This window comes from Argiope bruennichi, chromosome 4, assembly GCF_947563725.1.
Source record: "Argiope bruennichi chromosome 4, qqArgBrue1.1, whole genome shotgun sequence".
In the NCBI taxonomy this organism is placed as follows: domain Eukaryota; kingdom Metazoa; phylum Arthropoda; class Arachnida; order Araneae; family Araneidae; genus Argiope; species Argiope bruennichi.
Window position 1 is genome coordinate 5,989,923 of NC_079154.1, and position 19,472 is coordinate 6,009,394.

Here is a 19,472-nt window from a genome sequence, read left to right on the forward strand (position 1 = left end):
TTAAATGAAAATCATATTTTTAAATTTTTAAAATAAACATCTGGAATTGTTACGTTTGACTTATTGCTTTCACATTCATATGGACAAGCAGATTACAAACATTCACCTCACGAATGTATTTGAACCAAATTTAATAACATCAACAATTTTGGTGAAAAGACCGTTTCTTAAATTACATCTCTCAAGCACATTACTTTTCCCAGTTATCTTGAATATAGCACTCTGGTGATCAGATAGACAGACTTATTTATTCGATTAAGTCTAAAATTTCACAAGAATCCACCATAATTGTTCAATCCAAATTACATAGTCTAGAATTCCATTTTTGAGTAATTAAACTCACAGACATAGTATATAATTCTAAAACTAGTATTTTCACATTCATACAAGGCTAACCCCTTGATCTACGAATTTATTTAATTTCCTAAATAAATGACAACCTATTTGGAACACTTTTAATTATTATTATAAATAATTAATAACTTAAAATAATTTTATAATTATTCTAATTTAGAATAATTTTATTATTATTCTAAATCCTTTAATAATATAAGAACATTTGAGGTATTGGGGCGTATTTAAACGGTTTTTGCATTTTAAATTACTTAATGTTTTTATTTAAAAGCAGTTAATACTAAAAATTCAGTAATTCGATGCGCGAGTTAGACTCGTCACAGTATGATAAGAGGTTAAAATATGGAACCTAATCAAACTTTCGTGGCCAAATGTGTCGATGCTTGTTGCAGTTTCATTCGTTAAATTAAAGATAGGAGACACTAAGACAGAAAAAATAAACTACAAGAAGGAGTAAACTTTTCGAAAATTTCTCACACATTTCTAACAAATATATTTGCATGTTATTAACTTCATGCCGTTGGCGAACACATGTTACGAAAAAGACTAATTGTTCGCAATCCTTGGCGATTTTTGGGGGGTGTGGGGGGAGGTGGGAGGATTCATCGCTAGGATGCGGTTAATACACAAACGTCAGAAAACCAAAGTTATATTTTGGATGTCTCTTTCCCGAATAATTGAAATCGAAATTTAAAACCGAAGTACAATGGTAAATGCAAAGTCAAATTCGATATACTTTAAGTCTCTGCATTTTTGAGTTATCGCGCTTACATGCTTGCAATAGTACAGTCTGACAGACTGTCAACTTGCTGACAGATTTCATTCCAAATTCGGCACATATCAACATTTTAAATATTAAATTTCTGTACCAAATTTCATTCATTCAACTCCCTTCGGCATCTAATTATCATGTTAATTCATATTTAGACAACCGAACGGAGTTCTTTCGACAGAATATCAAAATGTGTCAATCTATAAATAACCATAAAAAATTTCATTTGTCTTGCTCAAAACACTTTTGAGTTCAGCAAATATAATTCCAAAACTATGTTTTCGGTCTCAGGAAGTCTGAAACTTGAAGATTCGCCGAAATCTCGAGTTTCAATTATTGGACGATTGCAATATTTTCTGTCATTTAGAAAAGATAGAAATAAGTCGCATAATTATTTGGGAATTGAAGTGTATTTTATTACTTAAGTAATCCAATTTCCTATTTCACTGATTCATTTTCATTAACATTCAACAAATGAAACGAGTTGGTTATTTATATTTTAAAATACTGTGCAAAATACTTACCTTCCAGTTTTGACTCTGGAAATTTCATCACAATGTCGAACCAACAACACAGGATTAGTTTAAAATCTCACAATAACATAGATCGTAATTTAAAATAAAAAATCAATCCATATATTTTTTTTATATTTTTAATGTAGATAGAAAGTCTGATTTAATCAGCACTAAAAATGAATCACGAAAGCAATACAGTCATTCAAAAATAAAACATTTTTATCAAAAGATTGAAATGCTATAACAGCGAAAATCCATAGAATCAAGTTGCAAAATAATCTAAATTTCAAACAGAAACAAATAGAAAATGTCAACCACCTTTAGTGGAGGAATCCTTACTTCCAGACAACAATCTCAAGTTTTCGCTATCACTTGCTTCGAGACAAGCAATCCGTAACATGACTCACTTAGATTGTTACCGTTGAGCAGGTAAACAATCAGCTGCTATCGAATTGTGCGCAAAATCGGAACTGAAGTCATCTTGCACAATCGCGTAGTTTATCGTAAAAGATTTCTTATCAAGACATGAAAGTAACTTTGGTAATTATTTGCAAGATGATAACAGTTCTATTATTCAAACATTTTGTTTGTGTTTAACTTTCCCATACACTTCGCATCGTGATTTCCAATACAGTAAAAATCAATCTTATTGAAATTAAATCCGTGGGTACAATTTTCAGGATATCTCAAACGTTTTAAAGTTTCGTTTTTATCTCAGAATTCTCAAAAAAATATCAAATAAAATCATTGATCTGTGGTTAAGTTCAATTGATTTCTGATTGTGAAGATTAATCATCGTCATTTTTTGATCCGTGGTCAGAAAAAAAATGGCCGCAACTTAAAAGTAAAACAACGTTCAAATACCCCGGTATTGTTTAATGAATATCAGTTTTCCATAAAGGTAGAATAGATTTCAGATTCCTTGCTAGTCTATACACCTTAAATGCCTGACTATTCTTAGAAAGTTGCATTCAATATCTTAACCAAATACTTTTTCAAAACAGAAATAGAAAGGTTTATTATTAAGAAAAGAAATCAAATTATGATTCGTAAATGTATAATCAGCTCTCTTTAACTCGAAAAAATAAACAACTTTTTCAAAAAGATTAATATGCCATACTGTATCGCAGATTAGCAAGTTTTGCTAACTGATGTGTTGATTTTACAAAATTGGCAAGTTATACTCTCGTACAGTGACTAACAGAGATGAATGCTTGCATTAAATTCCACAACTTAAATTCCAAAGTCACGCTAATGAACTATTGCAAGAGCAATGTAGGTTTAATGGCCAAATCTTTGCTCCATTTCGATTTCAATCCATGATAATATACGATTTCTAAATCAAGATATGTACCGCTTTATCAGCCTTTTCAATTCTAGAGACAATTGAGGCTTTGCACTCAGAAAAGTAATTCGATGCGCAATTATTCACTTAATACATGGACTGGTTTATTACACCGAAAAATAAATACATACAATTGTTTTAAGGTGAATTTTCCTCAAAAAATGAATATAAATCTTTTTATCATTTTGTAGGCGTTTTTAACAATCAAAATTGAAAAATAAATAAAAGGTCAAAAAGATGCACTGCCTTGAATGGTGAGAGAGAGTTACTATCCGAGTGCAGAGGGTTAAATAGTCATTCAAGACCGAAATTCACTTGGACAGTAATTAAAGTTTTACCAGCGAACACTCTTGGATATTCAGTTACAAGGAATAGTAGTCAAAATGAACACTTTTCTAGAAAAAAGCGACTTTTTTTTTATTGGGACAGAGATCGTATACTGTGTTCAGTCAGCTAAATCGGATAATCCGGAGCATTATTCGATTAAAAATCTCAACGTGTTTCATAAAATCATATGATTCCGATTCATTGAGACAAAGATATGTTCATCAATTGATGATATACTTCCAGTCGTGATAAACTATATTCCAATTAGATTTGTTAAAAAAAAATACTTGTATTAAAAAGATTTCGTAACCATACTTACCCAGTTATGAAATCGAGAACAAGTCATTGAATCAAAAGTGTGTTTGCCTTGTAAATTATACCTAAAAATGTATAGTATTTTTATGAAAAATACAGCTAGCTCCAAAAATTTCAAAATAGGCTGTGTGAAATAAAACTTTAAAAAGAAGAAGAAAAAAACTCATCCCACTTCTGTCTGCAACTGTCATGAAAAATAGCAGTTTCTTTAAATATGTAGTTTAGACTATTCCCAATGCTATAACTGCCTATGACGCATAAATATAGCAAAAGTAAATGAATAAATAAAATAAAGGGAAAACTGTTATTCAGCTATGTTGTCCAGCAGTAATAAATAATGGATTGATGATTAAAATTATCAATATTTATTTAAACCCTCCCAATAAGATTTAATAAGGAACAATTGTACACGAAATAACCATTTAACTTTCATTAGAAAAACTTTCTTTCATTTTATAATTCTTACATATTTTTAATTATAATTATATTATTGATATGGATATAATTGTAATTCGTAAGTTCATATTCAACATTTGCCAAAAAAAAAAAAATGACTTTGGAATAGTACCTAGTTTTACGGTCCGTCCCGGTGTTTATTCCACAGCATGTTTTTCCTTTGGTAAGACGTTAAGTTAACAGCAATGCATAACAAACACTGGCTAACAACGATTTGGCCGCAAATTGTACCAAGACAATCTAAGGGCAAACAATGTGCGATAGCGATCTATGATATCAACACAGGTAATAAAAGTGCTGCCGGATTCAGTATACTAGGAATTTTAAACCAATTTTATTATCCTATTCAACAGCAACTTTAGTCGCACGACGGGTATAACTCGTCATTGCGTTATATGGTATGAAAAACCAGTGACGAGTTATATTCGTCATTTTACCAGAAGGGGTTAATAATAAGTGATGCCTAGTTAGCCATATTTAAAGATAATAATACAGAAAAAACCCCATTCTACAATACAATGTAATACAAACAGTTTATGGTACAATACTGAAGTGAAATCATTTGCTAGCACAATTACTTCTAAAAGTGAATATTTTGGAGCTGATATTTTATCACATGATTATATATAATGTATGAAAACAAATAAAAATAATTATTGAAAAAAATGTTATCAGGTTCAGACGACTGTGCAACAAATATTTCACAAGAATTGCTGAAAAGATTTGGTTAATAATGGATCTTATTTAGTTGCTTCTTTGAAATACAATCTCTGTCACAAAGCCAACATAAAAGCTAAATAATCTTAATTATTATTACAAAGAAGCTGCCGTGTTGATATAAAAAGAATTCAGAGCCCAATTTGCAGATAAAAGTTCCAAAAAATAGGAATTTACGACTAGCGGAAGAAGAAACGGTCTTCCAGCGAAAGCACGAAAAATGGCGCCCGGAGCTAAAAAATAATAGAGAACATTAAGAGGTTCAGGACGATTCCCCGAGGAGTCATTTACCGCCAAAAGTTATTCCACGTCGTCATCTCGAGCCTTAATAAAGTGTCCCTAAAACGTGTGTTTGGAAGGCAAAACAAAATTTAAGCACTCATTTCAGACATTTTACTGCCAAGACGAACTGCAGTGAAATGCGCTGCGACAGACGATTTCGAATATTCGAATAAACACGGCGAAATGAAACGCGGACGATATCATTAGCGACTATTTAATAGAATATATTCGGATTTCTGTTGGTATCTCTCTGAAAAGAGGAATGCAGTTTCGTTTATGTCTTTGTTATATTTGCGTGATCGGGTCGTGTGTTCTTGTTTCTCCTATAAACAGAATGTTTAATGAAGCCAGAAACTCTGGTCATATCGGGACACATTCGAAGTTGCCTATCGTGCGGTGCAAGAGGGAAGTTCAAATGCGAAGGCAAGAAATAAACTTCAAGAAGATATCAACGATTGAAAAAATTAAGAGTTTAAGAGCCTTTTTAATGGTGAGGTATGAAATTAATAATTTTGAAAAACGTTTATTCCAAAGAAAGCCAGGAAGCAGCTATACTTAAATTAGTTATTAATTTATTTTTCTTTATTATGAACTCAGATTTACTGTTAATTTAAATTTATATTCTTTAGAAACGCTTTTAATTTCGATGCCTTCCAACAATATTTGATTAAAATTTACAGATTACCAAGAATTTCACTAAAAATTCTTCTTCATTATTTTAGCTGATGATTTAAAAAAAAAATTGAAATTCTAACAAAAACATATTCAAGATAAATATATTCTAAAATAAAGATACCACATTCTACTTAAAATAACTCATATATAAAGCATTTTATAAAACATAGCAGATCTTAATGTATTTTTTTAAATGCATAGTTTAAATATTATAAGATGAAGTCTTGAATAAAATATATAATATATATAAAATATATATTATTACCTGTTCATTAGAAGATTCTTCTTTTATAATTATAACTGATGAAATATTTTTTAAACAGAAAACTGTTGGCTTCAGGAGCATCCAAATTTCAAATATTCAATACATTTTAACCTAAAAAATTGTATTAAAATTCAGACTTCTCTACTAAAACTTATGAACTGGAGCATGGTATACTAAATTTTTCAAGTTGTAAGTGGTTATGTGTTCTGGAAGATAATTTCGCCGTTAAGTCACAGATAAGGCGCAGAAAATATGCTCGTGAATCAATTTTATCGAAAAGTTATCTCAAAACGGTAAAACAGGAGATTACTATGTTGCACATTTCACATTACTCGAAACTGCCTTTATAATGTACGAGATTATTTTTGAGCCTGATAGTTCTGAAGGAAATGCTGGGAATACATTTTATTGTAAGCAGATTATAAATGCGGCGAGATCTCGATTTCTAAAAAGAAGTTAAGAGTCGTATAATCTTTATAGATCCTATTGATAAGGGAGAGTGTTGCACATTTAACCGGTTTTCATTTATTATGTTTCGTTTATTAGCTTCATTTTTTCGTTCATTATTATTCTATTGCACATGCAGACTTTAATATTTCAGATTTGTACTTAATATACGTTTCAAAAATTTGCTCAACTTTAACATTTTCACATTTTTATATAAAAAAAAAAAAAACTTTACACGGTAGTTGATCAATGTCACAACCTGAGAGCAGTGGATGATGTAATGTTTACTTGGATTTATGAAAAAAGAAACCATAAATAAAAAATGACTTTTAGTCACATAAGATAGTTATTTTTAAAATATTTAAAAAATATGCAAACAAGTTATTGGCAAGATTCCATAGTTTTCAAATGAGCCCTTTCTTTTGAAATATTATTTATTTTATTGTTTAATAAACGAGGAAAATATTTAGTTTTACATTTAATACATGTTTCAAAAAATATTCTCAAATTTAATATTTTCACTTATTTTTTTAAACTTTATATGGAAGTTAGTCAGTGATACAACTTGTGACAAGGGGCTGAAAAAAATGACTTTTAGCCACATAAAATAATTATTTTTAAAATATTAAAAAATATACAAACAAGTTATTTGCAAGATTCCGTAATTTTTAAACAAGTCATCTCTTTTAAAATATTATTTTTTCTACTATTTAATAAATGAGGAAAATATTTTAATTTTATGATTTCAAAAAGTAAATAATCCTCCTCAGGAACCCGATTTTTCCATATCGCCGTGCCATTATCGCCGTATCGCCATAGATAATATTTATCTGTACTTTTGACGGAAATCTGTGATGATTCTATAATTTTTTATCAGCTGCAGTACATTCATAAATCAAGCGCAATGATGAGGTATAATAATACTAAGTAGCATATATAAAATCTTGTTTTGTGAAGTATTTTGGTAGAGTCAAGAACCCTTGCTTTGATGTTTTAAAAATAATTTAAACACTAAACCACTTAGAATGAAGAAATGACACAATTTCATATTAAAAATTATAGATAAAGGCATACTTAAAACTCAGAAATATTTTAATGTTTCATTTCTAAACTTATTTTATTTATTTCAGTTTAAAGAGGAATGAAAAAGAAAAAATAATTATTTCGAGCTTTAAGCGTAGTTCCCCATCCACCATTATAATGGTTTTTCAGATTAGAATCGAATTCCCTTGTTACAAATCATGTAACCAAAGGTCAAATAGAGACGGCACACTCAAGTTACCAATTATTTCAGAATTTGAGAAATCATTTTGGATGAAGCATCCGTAGTTTTCTCTAAATAAGAAGTATTTCGTTTCTGATTTGATCGACGAAGCATTTTATTTCTGTTAACTGTACCTGTAACCACATCACGGTGGTTACAAACGCAGTTAACAGTAAAGTGGTGCATTTAAAACATACAGTTTTGCATTTAAAATTCTATCATTTCTTTTAGAATAAAAATAGAAAAAGCAAAATTTGAAAGAAATAATAATTATTAATCTGTTTGTAGTATGCATGCATTAATATCTTCATCACTAGTATCAAAAAATGTGAAATAATAATTCTGACAAAACTTACTTTTCAATAGCAAAATTAGATTTTTTTATTAGCATAACAAGCCTTTTTTCAGACAAAAACAGGCTAAACTCATTGATGAATGATCTTTGTATTAAACATAAAAATGTCCAAATTCTTTTTCAACGGCACAGCTTGAAATTGTCGAAGGAACACACTCTCTTCTATTATAGTGAGCCATATTTTATTCTATAAGAGGAAGTCTATCCGTCCGTCTGTTTGAAAGTAAAATAACACGATAACGACAAAATGGGGAGTGTTAGATACATAAAAATTCAGAGGACAGATTTGACATCTATATTGTATTCACGTATCAAATTTTGAGTCCATTTCAATATGGGCTGAACGACTGTCGGCCGGTACTTTCAGAAGCATGTAAATACAATAATTCAAAATCGCAATGACTTCAATATACCAAATTTAATATCCGATTTTGTGACTCCAATTATAGTTCTAAGTTAAATGTTGGCTTCATTTGGTTGAGAAGAAACGAGTCTAAAACACAAATTCACCTTTATTAGAGAAAACGCAAGAAAGTTTGTGGGAGACAATTCCACTGGTTGAGTGCATGCGTACTGACATGTAAAGTGATGGTCTAATCGTTGACGAACATAATCCAAATTTTGAAATAGTTGATTTTTTGATGTAAAGATTTTGATTTGATTAGACAAAGATTAAATGCTAAAATTCAGCAATCTATCTTCCTATCCTATTCAGTTCTAACGTTCATATCCATAAGCAATCAAATATCAAGGATATGATACAATACAGGATATTCTAGAAATAAAACCATGCATTAAATTTTAATTATTTCATTCATTGCGTTTACGCGCCCAAATCTACGCGAGTATACAGACTGGCAAACAATTTCAAATATGTTTCAAAATGTGCGCCTAATCTGTAATTATAGTGATAAAACCATGTGTTAAATTTCATTCATCTAGATAGTTGTGTTTTTATATTGCATTTTTATTTAGTCTTAATTGATTTAAATTCGGCATTTTTTATACCTAGTGTTGTAATGCATGTTTATACAAACTGTACAAAATTTGTTTACATTTGAACCTGTGCTGGAAGATACTGTATTCCACTATTTCTGAGCTATTTAAATACACGGAGGTATGTCCCTTTTCAACAGTTTATAACGACATCTAAATTTACAACAAACTGCTTTATTTACTTTACCTAGAAGTAGCTTTATTGTCGTCCGGCTGCATAAATTCCTCACTTTTTCGCGGCTTTTTAAGGACCACATAAAACGATTTCTGTACCGTGAGCTTTATGACGCTGAATCACACGTAAAATCCGAGTAAATCACGGACGCCATGGACGCGATGCATGTGATTAATCAAGTCCGTCGACATCCTAACCTCCCATCAGGAGAAGCGTCCCCTGAGCAGCGCTATCTACCCCAAAATCTTCATCTTGAGTACCAGATGAGGGGTGCATCGATATGGAAGTCTACCCCGGGTCACCCCATGATTTTTTTTTGGGTCCATTCATCTGTCAGGCGACTGTTCTTCGCGATACATGAGACGATTATAAATCACGCATTGTTAAGTATAAGTAACTACTCGCATATCTTTGATATGGGAAGGTTTTTTTAATATATATATTTATATATGTGTGAATATTTATCAAGAGGATCTGCATTTTGTTGACCTCAGATTTTTTCGCTTTTTTTGCTGAAATGTCTGAGCTTTCCAATGGCAGAATTTTTAAATATTTTTTAGATGAAATGTTTAAAACAGAACACCAGAAAGAGCGATATTTATATGCAATGCTATCCTTAAAAAATGTAATACAACTATTATAATAATAGGTAAAATAGGAACATAGGTTTTAAATAGTCACATCTATATATGCTAATATACAGATGTGACTACAGTTACTTGTTTGTATTGTTAATAAATGTTATTATATTGAATTTTTTGCTCTTTTAATATATGCGATTTTATGTTTGAAAAATGGCTGCATATTATTATATTAGTGAAAGAAATATATGAGAAGGATTCCATTAGTCCATCTACTGATGTCGGTACTGCTCTGCTCAGTTGTAGGCTGTGCACAAGAAAGTATATACAACCTATTCTAATTTTGCTTTCTTTTTATTAAGGTAGTGTAGAAATTCTGTAGATGTAGATGCACAAATATGTACTCAAAAGAAATTTTCCAGCTTTGGGCGCTTGATATGTAAAAGTTTTCACATTTTATTCTAGTTTGCAATTTGAACCACTTTACATTCTTTCACTCTTTAAAGTCACTCTTTCTAGAAATTAGAATTTTTGTTGGACATTCATATTGCGTTAAGTAGCATTTCATGAAACCAAAATTATCCACAATTAACCATACCTATGGGTACCTAAAACCATGGATTACTGTGAACAGATTAGATCAATAGCATTTGGATTGTACATTTGTAAGCTTATTTCGATTTAGTTGAAGTCCTATTTTGTATCCACTTAAGGGACATTTTGGGAGATCATTTTGAACCATGGTTTAACCGTCATTTAATGACGATCAAATGTTAACCCACTTCAAATTCCAAATCGCACCTGGTTAAATTTCGACAGATTGGCGCAGCTTAACCACTATTGGTCTTTATATCATAAAAACAATCAATAAATCAGAAATTTCGGCAGATTTAACAGCAAGAACACCATGTTCATATATATGGCCCGAACAGGGTGTCGAGCCCACTTAAACCGAGTTCTATTAGATGCTTGTATGTATTTTGATTATTTTTTTTCACTTTAAAAAAAGCATTTATTGAGAAAAATTAGTACATTATATATCAATCAAAATATTTTATATCATTTTCTACAACGTTTTCCTATTTTCGTCTAATAAGTCTTGCAATGGATTGTCTTCTAATTTTTCTGGCCTTCCAAGCCGTTCTCTGTCTTTGACACCACTCTTAATCGTTGAAACCGACAATTGGGATATGGCGGATCAGTATCACCATAAGTTTCTAGAAGTATCTGATGGGCTTTGGCAGCAGACAAATCAACGAAAATAAAAGCAAAGAACGTCGAAAATACAATTTGTAGCGTTCCATAATCGGGGTCTTTATACACTGAATAATTAAATAATCCTAATGGAAAACTTTCAAAATGATAACAATAAAGTAACAGTAAATTGGTAAAACCCAAAGCCATTGTCGATTATACAGATACTTCACATGTTTACCAATAGATGTCGCTGATTAAAGTACACGCAAGCACCTAATACTTGACTCACTGAAATTTATTTTTAAGCAAAATTTTTGGGTCCTACCATTATAAATGTAAATTCATCTCAAAATTATAAAATGCAGTGCATTTTAGAAGAAATTATAACAAAATATAAATAACTCAAGAGCACAAATCGAAACATCTTTGAAGACATTTAAATAATTAAAAAACAATTCTTTAAAATATCGATTTTTAATGTTTCTATTGAAAAAGGATACTTGAAACTTCACAAGCGGAACTGTCCTATTCAGAATGTAATTTTTCTCTTAATCTTTAGTAATTAATTTTCATAATGATAACTATTCGCTGATAACTTCCTTCGCGGTAACTGAGTCAATAATTATTAACTTAGTAAATGAATGATGTCCATGTAACTAACTACCTTCCGTTCGAAAGAACTGTATGGACAGTAGCTTATCTAGATCCGTGATAAATAGTTCCAGCTAGTCATTAATTTTGCAAAATTCAATAAATAGTTATCATTCACACGCAGTAAAAAATGTGATTAACTCACTTTCAGTCAGATTCTGAACCATTTTAAAATCGAAACAGCAGTTCTTTTTTTTAAAAAAAATCCCTACATTTCAAGAAATGTTTAAATTTTTCATAAAATGATATCTAACCCTCTTTCCAGTGCGTTAACTGGGAAAGAAGAAGGGAAAAAAATGCATATATAACTTTTTTTGAATAAAATAATGAAGACGATGAGGTAAAGAAAATACAAGTTTCAATAAAAACCACTCACAGATCAAAATTCCATTAAATAGTCATTTTGAAACTGATGCACGAGGTTTTTTAAAACACGTTTATCGATTTTCTTTTTACTCGAATAGAATTTTATGTCGTTCCATTTTCTTCTTCGTCAGTTCATGTTCTTCAGTACCTGAATGGATGCACGAATAAGAAATGTTCAACACAAATAAGTTTGTGAAAGCTTCGGCGAGTTAGGAGTTAATGATTTACGTAAAAATATGATTTCAATTTGCATATTTAAATGTTTATTATTAGAATAAATTCTCTTTTCCGATTCAAATTTTTAAAGTTTTTTTATTTATGTGAAGTAGATCCTGAATTCAGTGAAATCATTTCAATCCAATTAATATAGGAATGTGATCGCGACCAATAAATCTATAAAAATCATTAGAACAATATATTCTGTAGCTAGTCAATATACTACTATTCATTGTTTCGAATAAGGATTATGAATAAAATGAAAGCAGATGTCCAATTAAAGAAAACTGAACAGCAGTAAATCGGGTTGCTTATTTTACATAGCATATGTATATATAAAAAAATGCTATTGTACGTAGTACAGAAATTAGTCCTGTTATTTATTTTCGAATAACAATAGCCAAATGTAAACACACAATGCACGAACATTTTTACAGCTGCGCTTAATACTTTTGTTAGTTAATTAATGGAGCGAAAAATTATTACTAGAAATGCTCGGGAGAAGACTCGCCGTTTTAACGAAATCTCCATTCAGTCAGAAAAAAGAAATTGTAAAATAAATCATGATGCTAAAAGTAGACATCAAACAGAACTTTAATTGAAAACGAAAATAACAGTTTCCAGGGAATCAATCCCTATGACTTGTGTTTTTGGAATTTGATGCTCATATTTTCCTAAATTATTATCTCAAGAAAAGGATTTTTAAATTATCATCTTAAAACGCACAAAATTACCTTTTTAGTGATATCAATATGATTTCCGAATAGTTTTTTCTCTTTCTCTCAAAATTAATAATTTAAAAAATAATTTGATATATAATCTATATAAAAGCTTTTTTATGTTATGAAGAAATTAAAAATCCTCCATCAAAACTTTCAATTATAGACTTTTGCCAGTAACCACAATAAGATTTCAAAAAATTTCTTTTTATGGATACTAACTCCACAGTAGGAATTTCATTTCTACATTTATTTCGTAGTACACACATTTTTAAATTTGCATCTACGGTAATTGGTTGTAAACTGATTCATTTAAACTCATATGCTTCAGTTTTATCAATAACGAGGCACTTTTTTAAAAATGCATCCTATATTTATAGTTTCAAAGACAGAAGTGTCAATATCAGTGAACAAATGGGTCACTAAAGTTGGCTAATTATGAAATAAAATAAAAATCCAATTGTCTTGAAATATGCTTTCACAACTGCATTTGTTTCTTTTTCAGCACAGCCCTTTTGAAGATGTACCATTCACTATGAATACTGTTAATAGTCGGATTCGGAAACCATCAGCGCTTTTACACATGCGACAGGAGATATTTATTTGTCAAAAAAGTGGGTGAGATGAAAGAAGGTAGTGATTCCATTTATCAATAAGGTGAACTTAATGAGCCATATAACTGTCCACCTTTTTGTGAACCACTCCTTAGCGAAGTACAGTCACAAACAGTGCTAGTCTTGGGATCCCGAAGCAAACAGTACATGGGAAAGAATTAGGCAGTCTGGAGGTTGGTTTCGTTTTCTCAGGGAGTTGACTATGGAGAGAAGGTTGCATTGGAAACTTTCCAATGGGTCATTCTTAATCCATGTTATATCAGGACAAGGGAGATTTCAAAGATTTGGAAGAACGCAGGAAAAAAAGCACTTGTGCAGGTATTGGTACTATTGACCATTATTTAAAAGAATCCATAGAAAGTTCGGAACTAAGAAAGAATCTGAAAGTTGAAAATGATGACTTAAGTACAGTACTGATGACACCAGATAATCTTAAAATACTGAAGGACGTGATGTTAGAAATGACCAGTTTTTTTTTTTTTTTTTTTTTTATAAACTGTTTGAAAGTTTTCAAGTGTTTGGATTTCTGTTTTTTGTGGAACAAGACTTTATAGGAATATTTAGAATTTTAAGGAAATTTTCTTAAAGTGGTGCCCTGCTCCTTGTTTAGCAGGAAGATAGGTGTATGGGAAGATGAGGAGGAAGGTCAGTGATTGACCACTTTGTGGCTTGGGGCCAACTGCCTCAAAGCGGATGTCAGTTCGGTGAATCGGTCAGTGTTATGGATGGGTTGTGCTAAAGGCAGCAGTCGCCCCAACAAATCCTGTTGATACTGCTTCCTTCAGTGGTGGCTGGGTGGTACAGCTGTACACAAGAAGACGATGGGTCGTATCTACTTTGAAAAAGGTAAATGCATGAGTTGTGGATTCCTATTTTAGAAACGACTTTGCATTCTTTTATTTATCTCCGGCAGGATTTAAAATTTACAACTGTATACTTTAAGTAATTAAAGAAAAATAAAATCACCTTTAAATTTAATTAATTCTTGGATTAAGGATCCATGAAAATAATTAAAATGAAATAGATTGTGTACACAGATAATCGAGAAACGTCCTATATGGCATATAATAACTTAAAAATATTTAGGAACCATAATAAAATAACGTGTAAAAACATTATTGGTGTCAGAAAAATCATTTTTCAAAGGAAAGATTTTTTGCTTTTTCTTAAAAGGAAAAAAAATAAATAATAATAATAATAACATTCTGTGTTTATAAGGTTCTTTTGGGATCTAAAAAAAGAAAAAGAAAAAAAGAACATATCTTCTTTTTTGGGGGAAGAAAAAAAATGGAAGATATGTCAACACTTAAGAGATAATTTAAAATGAAGTTTTTTTTTATGAAGGAAATTAATATCAAGTTTATTTAATGACTGGTGTATCTTGTTCATTTCGCTGTAATATAATCTAAATTTCAAGACAGTTGGTGTCCATAACTACTTTTTATAGCCCCGACGTAGTATCGCACCGTAATCTAGCAACGGATGAAATAGTGTGGATCGGTAATGTAAATTAAGAACAAATTAAGCGATTCCCATCTTAAGAACACTTATTTTGAGTTTAAGTGGTCTCCTATATCAAGTTTCCTGTCAGCCGCGTGCATTTTGAGAAAGCGAAGGAGCCGAAAAGCAGATTTCCAACACTTATTAATGGTGATTTCTCATTTCGATAGAGTGCCACTTAAGTTTCTAAATAACTCTCAAGTTTTCAAGTGGTCATTAAAATTTTTCTTCCTTTCCGCGTCTGCTGTGTGTGTGTGTGTTTTTTCGTTTGAAGCAAATGTCTCTCCAACTCTCGAAGCGAGAGTTTTCGTACAGTTAGGCATTCATGTATTTGCTGCACACTGCCGTCTTTGTTTTCTGTTTTTCAATTGGCTTTCAACGTTCACCTAGTATTATGATGACAGGACGCCAGATAAAGTTGGGAATTAAATGTTTTCTTAGAAGGCTAGCTATAGAAAAGGGACTGTGGGACAAAATGGCTTAGATAATGTTGATACGTTGAAATATTGGATTTGCAACGAAAATAAATAGATGATCAGTTAGCTGTCAATCATTTATGTTAAAGTAAACAAATCCTACATAAAGACAGCATTTTGTTGACCTTCTAAAAGGAATATTGGCCATTATTATCATCAAGTCGAGCAAGTTTTGTCAGAAGATTCGAAAATTTTAATACTAGTAATATACATCATTGTTCTTTTAATCAGGCTGGCGAAAGATTCATAGCTACACGTGCCAAAGAGTGCACTATAACTCTCAGCAAGGTCAAATAAAATATCCGATATCTCATTAAAATCGAAAAAAGATTTATATTTTCTAAAAGAAATGATTTCTGACCTAATCTTGTAAACTGCTCTCTGGCAAACAATTTTAACAGACAGGTTACTTTTACTTCTCTGATATCTACCTACCGTCTATACGTCCTTGGCGATTTTGCGAGAAAAGCATTTAGACGTATGTCTTTCCAGCGCAAGTGGTTTAACATGGCAAAATAATGTTTTACTAATCTTGTTTTGAATTACCCCAATCGATTAATGAACAATTTTCTTGAATACCTAACATTATAACGGATGACCTATGTAATCAAATGTTCAGGGAAGCTCTGGATAAGGAAAAGGGTTAAAAGAAAGGAAGCTTAAAAATTGTGGAAAGTAAAAATAAAGTAAATTTTAAGATAAAGACATGGCAAACTTTTAATTCTAAATGTGTTTTTCTGCACGGTTTTACAATGTCAGCGTTTGGCAACATGGATAACAAAAATCTCGATATTTTAATAAAATAGTGTGAAAAGAAAAAAACATTTTCTAAAATTAATTGGATGATGAAATAGATTTAATTAATTGGATTGGTTGGAGCTTGACAGGCAGCAGAATTTTTTTGAACTTAAAGAGATATTTTATTAAAGGAAAAAAAAAATTAAAGGAAGGATGATATCGATTTCTATGAAGTCTTCTTCAAGACTTCAAACATGAGAGAATGTTTTAGGGAGACCACTTCCACCGCTGGTGCTATTTAGGCTTTCTGAGGGGGTCACGAATTTTTCTTTTTCCACAGACGCAGGGATTGCAAATTGAACTCGCTTTTAAGACTCCCTGCCCTGTACTCGAGTCCGTCACACTAAAACTGATAACCGAGATTGCAGGGAATGATTCAGCATATTTGAGGTGATCCGTCTTTCCGAGAACATTGACTCACGGGTCAGATGTCATCTCGCCAGCAATGGTTAACATTCACGTAAACAATAAGTTGCAATGCCTTACAACTAACTCACTGCTGATAAGTTAAAGTACCGGGTCTGCTTAACGGTTGTAACTCCCAGAAAGCATTCTTGAGATGAATATCTACAGCACTCTGGGGACCACGTTAAAAACAGATTTCGCAGGTCACACAGTTCTGTTTAGCATGAGAAGCCTTATAAGTGGGTTCGTTTTCCATAAACTATTATAAATTACAGAAACAGGATGCAACTTTGAGTAACGAAATGTGGTACGTGGTTACTTCTTGAGTTATAGGTATTCCTTTCGGACATTTAATAGTACAAAACCATTTTTACACCTCTTTCAAGATTCAACATATTAATTTTTTTATTGTTAGTAATATTATTTCCGTACAATTGTTTCTTTTGCTTCAATAATTTTTTTCAAAATTAATTTTAAACATAATTTGTAGCAACGCTTTTTATCGTTTTAAATGAAAATGAAAAAGAAAAACAATTTTATTGTTTCCTCAACATTTTCATCCGCATGCTTTTACCTCTGTCTAAGTTGTGATAAATTATATTACATAATCAAATACAAGTGTTATTAAGTTTTATTACAAGTTAAAAAATTTTGGGTATAATTTTACAGTTAAAGAGAAAATCTCGCCAACCTTAAAAATGTCTGCCGTCTTAGATAGTGAAATGTCACTTGTGAAACATTAAATTTTTATTTTGTTGGGTTACAATTGAAATTTTGTGGATGTCACATCTGTCGCGGTCCTGATTGGAAAAGATTATTTTAAATTGAAAAATATAGCCATAAGACATTGCACTAATGAAGAGTTTAGCTGGATACTCATTTTCTTGTCGAAAATTTATATTTGCTTTCCAGAAGTTCAATATGCTCAACAAACTGATTTAATGACACTAACAATTATAAACATCCAGCTTTGTACAGATAAGAAAAAAAAATGGAATTAAAAATCGAGTCGTATATTTCGTGGCACTTTTACAACAAAGTCGGGAATGCGGGACACCCCCTTTGATTATTTGTTTTTAATGTTTCAAAAATTCCGAACTCTATTGCTGGGTTGGATTTAAATACTCCATAAAATTATAAACAAACACTCTGTAGAATTTTTTAAAGTAAGATTTAAAAATTATTTATTTACTACATTCTTCGTATATTTCCTACTATAAAGAGTTTCTTTTTAGCAAAGGTAAACGAATTTCGTTAACCAATCTGAATTTCAGAAGTCATGCATCTATGTAACCACTAATAAGAAAGATAAGACATTTTTTAAAAAAAGTTACTATAATGAGCATAATAGATTGGCCAAAGAGGGCAGTGAGAATGAAACGGCCACTGGCTCTTCGCTTACTTATCAAGAGCTATATTCAAATGAAAGATCTAAACTCAATTTAATACGGCGTATTCCACCTGCACTCTGTCGGAAATCAAATGCAACCGTGGTTCCCAGACTGTTCTGGCTAGACTAAAAATTGGCCGCCTTAAGTGTCTTTCCTTTGAAAGTTACTTAAGGTGGCCCTGCATCCCACTTATAAAAAATGCTGTGACCATCCAGCTTCACTGGATCACATTCTGAGTTGCATCGGACTTTCTAAGGGAGATTTAACGTCCGATCACCTTATTATTATAGATTTTTTTGGCGGTTAACAACCTACTGGAGCTAACATATGTCAGATCTTTTAAGGATAAGAAACAACAACATAATGAGCATATCTTTTGATTCCTTTCCATAAGTTTCAAATTCTTTTATCCTTTTTTTTTTTGTTCCTTGCCATGTTTGCAACAAACGTTTCAAGTTTTTTTGTCCTTTAACTCGCTACAACACGGAGGCGAACCCACATTCCCCTTCATTTTTTTGAACAAAAGTAGTCCATTTATAAGAATAAGGTAGTTAACATTAGATACATATTATATGACGGGCAAATTTATACGATCTCATACAAAATAGCTGAGGTCACGTGTGCGCTTCCACAATTCTAGTATTAGATTGTGGGTGGAGTGATGGCTGCGGTGTAATAAATTGGAAGGAGGCAGCGCTTAACTACACCTGCAACTCTATATTAATGTTATTTTGGTCATTTACAACTCCCGCTTGACATACGGCGTGTCCTTTTATCACGCTTCAAAGGATATTTTTTGACCTCTGAACCACGGCGCTTTGTAACTTCGCTGCTTGTGAAGGAGGAAAAGAGACGCTGGGTATGCCTCAGTTGCAATTTTTGTACTGGTTTGAAATTTTAAAATGAATGGAATTAAAGTATTTCAGCTGTATCGAAAGAAATAAGGAGGAGGTTTTTACTAAAAAAAATATATGAGCAAATGCTTTTATGCTATATGTTAATATTATTATGTTAATATGTTAATATTATTGACGGGATAAGCATATGACGTCGTTTGATAATCACGAGTTTTTGATAAGGAATATTTTTTTTAATAATCGAGCATAATTATCTAAGTGTTATACAGGGTGTCCCTGATTCCATGGGTAAAATTTTAAAGGTAGGTAAAATACCTATAAAGAAACATTTTTTGTATAGCAATGTGGGATAAATCAAATGAAAAGTTTTGACTGAAAAAAACAAAAATGTTGAGAAAATGAAAATAAATACTATTACAATATGTGCTCAAATGCGCCACC

At 31.2% G+C, this 19,472-nt stretch overlaps 1 protein-coding gene across 10 annotated transcripts in view; it reads right to left on the minus strand.

The window, feature by feature from the left end:
- LOC129965741 (latrophilin Cirl-like) overlaps window positions 1-19,472 on the minus strand; it is a 716,323-nt gene that overhangs the window by 355,318 nt on the left and 341,533 nt on the right. For 2 of the 10 annotated variants that reach the window (XM_056079879.1, XM_056079886.1), the window contains exon 1: window positions 6,024-6,129. The exons of 2 other annotated variants lie outside the window; for them this stretch is intronic. In XM_056079879.1, coding sequence (XP_055935854.1) covers window positions 6,024-6,031 — 8 coding nt within the window. In that variant the 5' untranslated portion in view covers window positions 6,032-6,129. Of the gene's footprint in view, window positions 1-1,650; window positions 1,689-1,959; window positions 2,022-4,196; window positions 4,216-6,023; window positions 6,132-19,472 lie in introns of those variants that run through there. 6 more of the 10 variants (XM_056079888.1, XM_056079887.1, XM_056079878.1 and 3 more) reach the window with 5 other exon arrangements.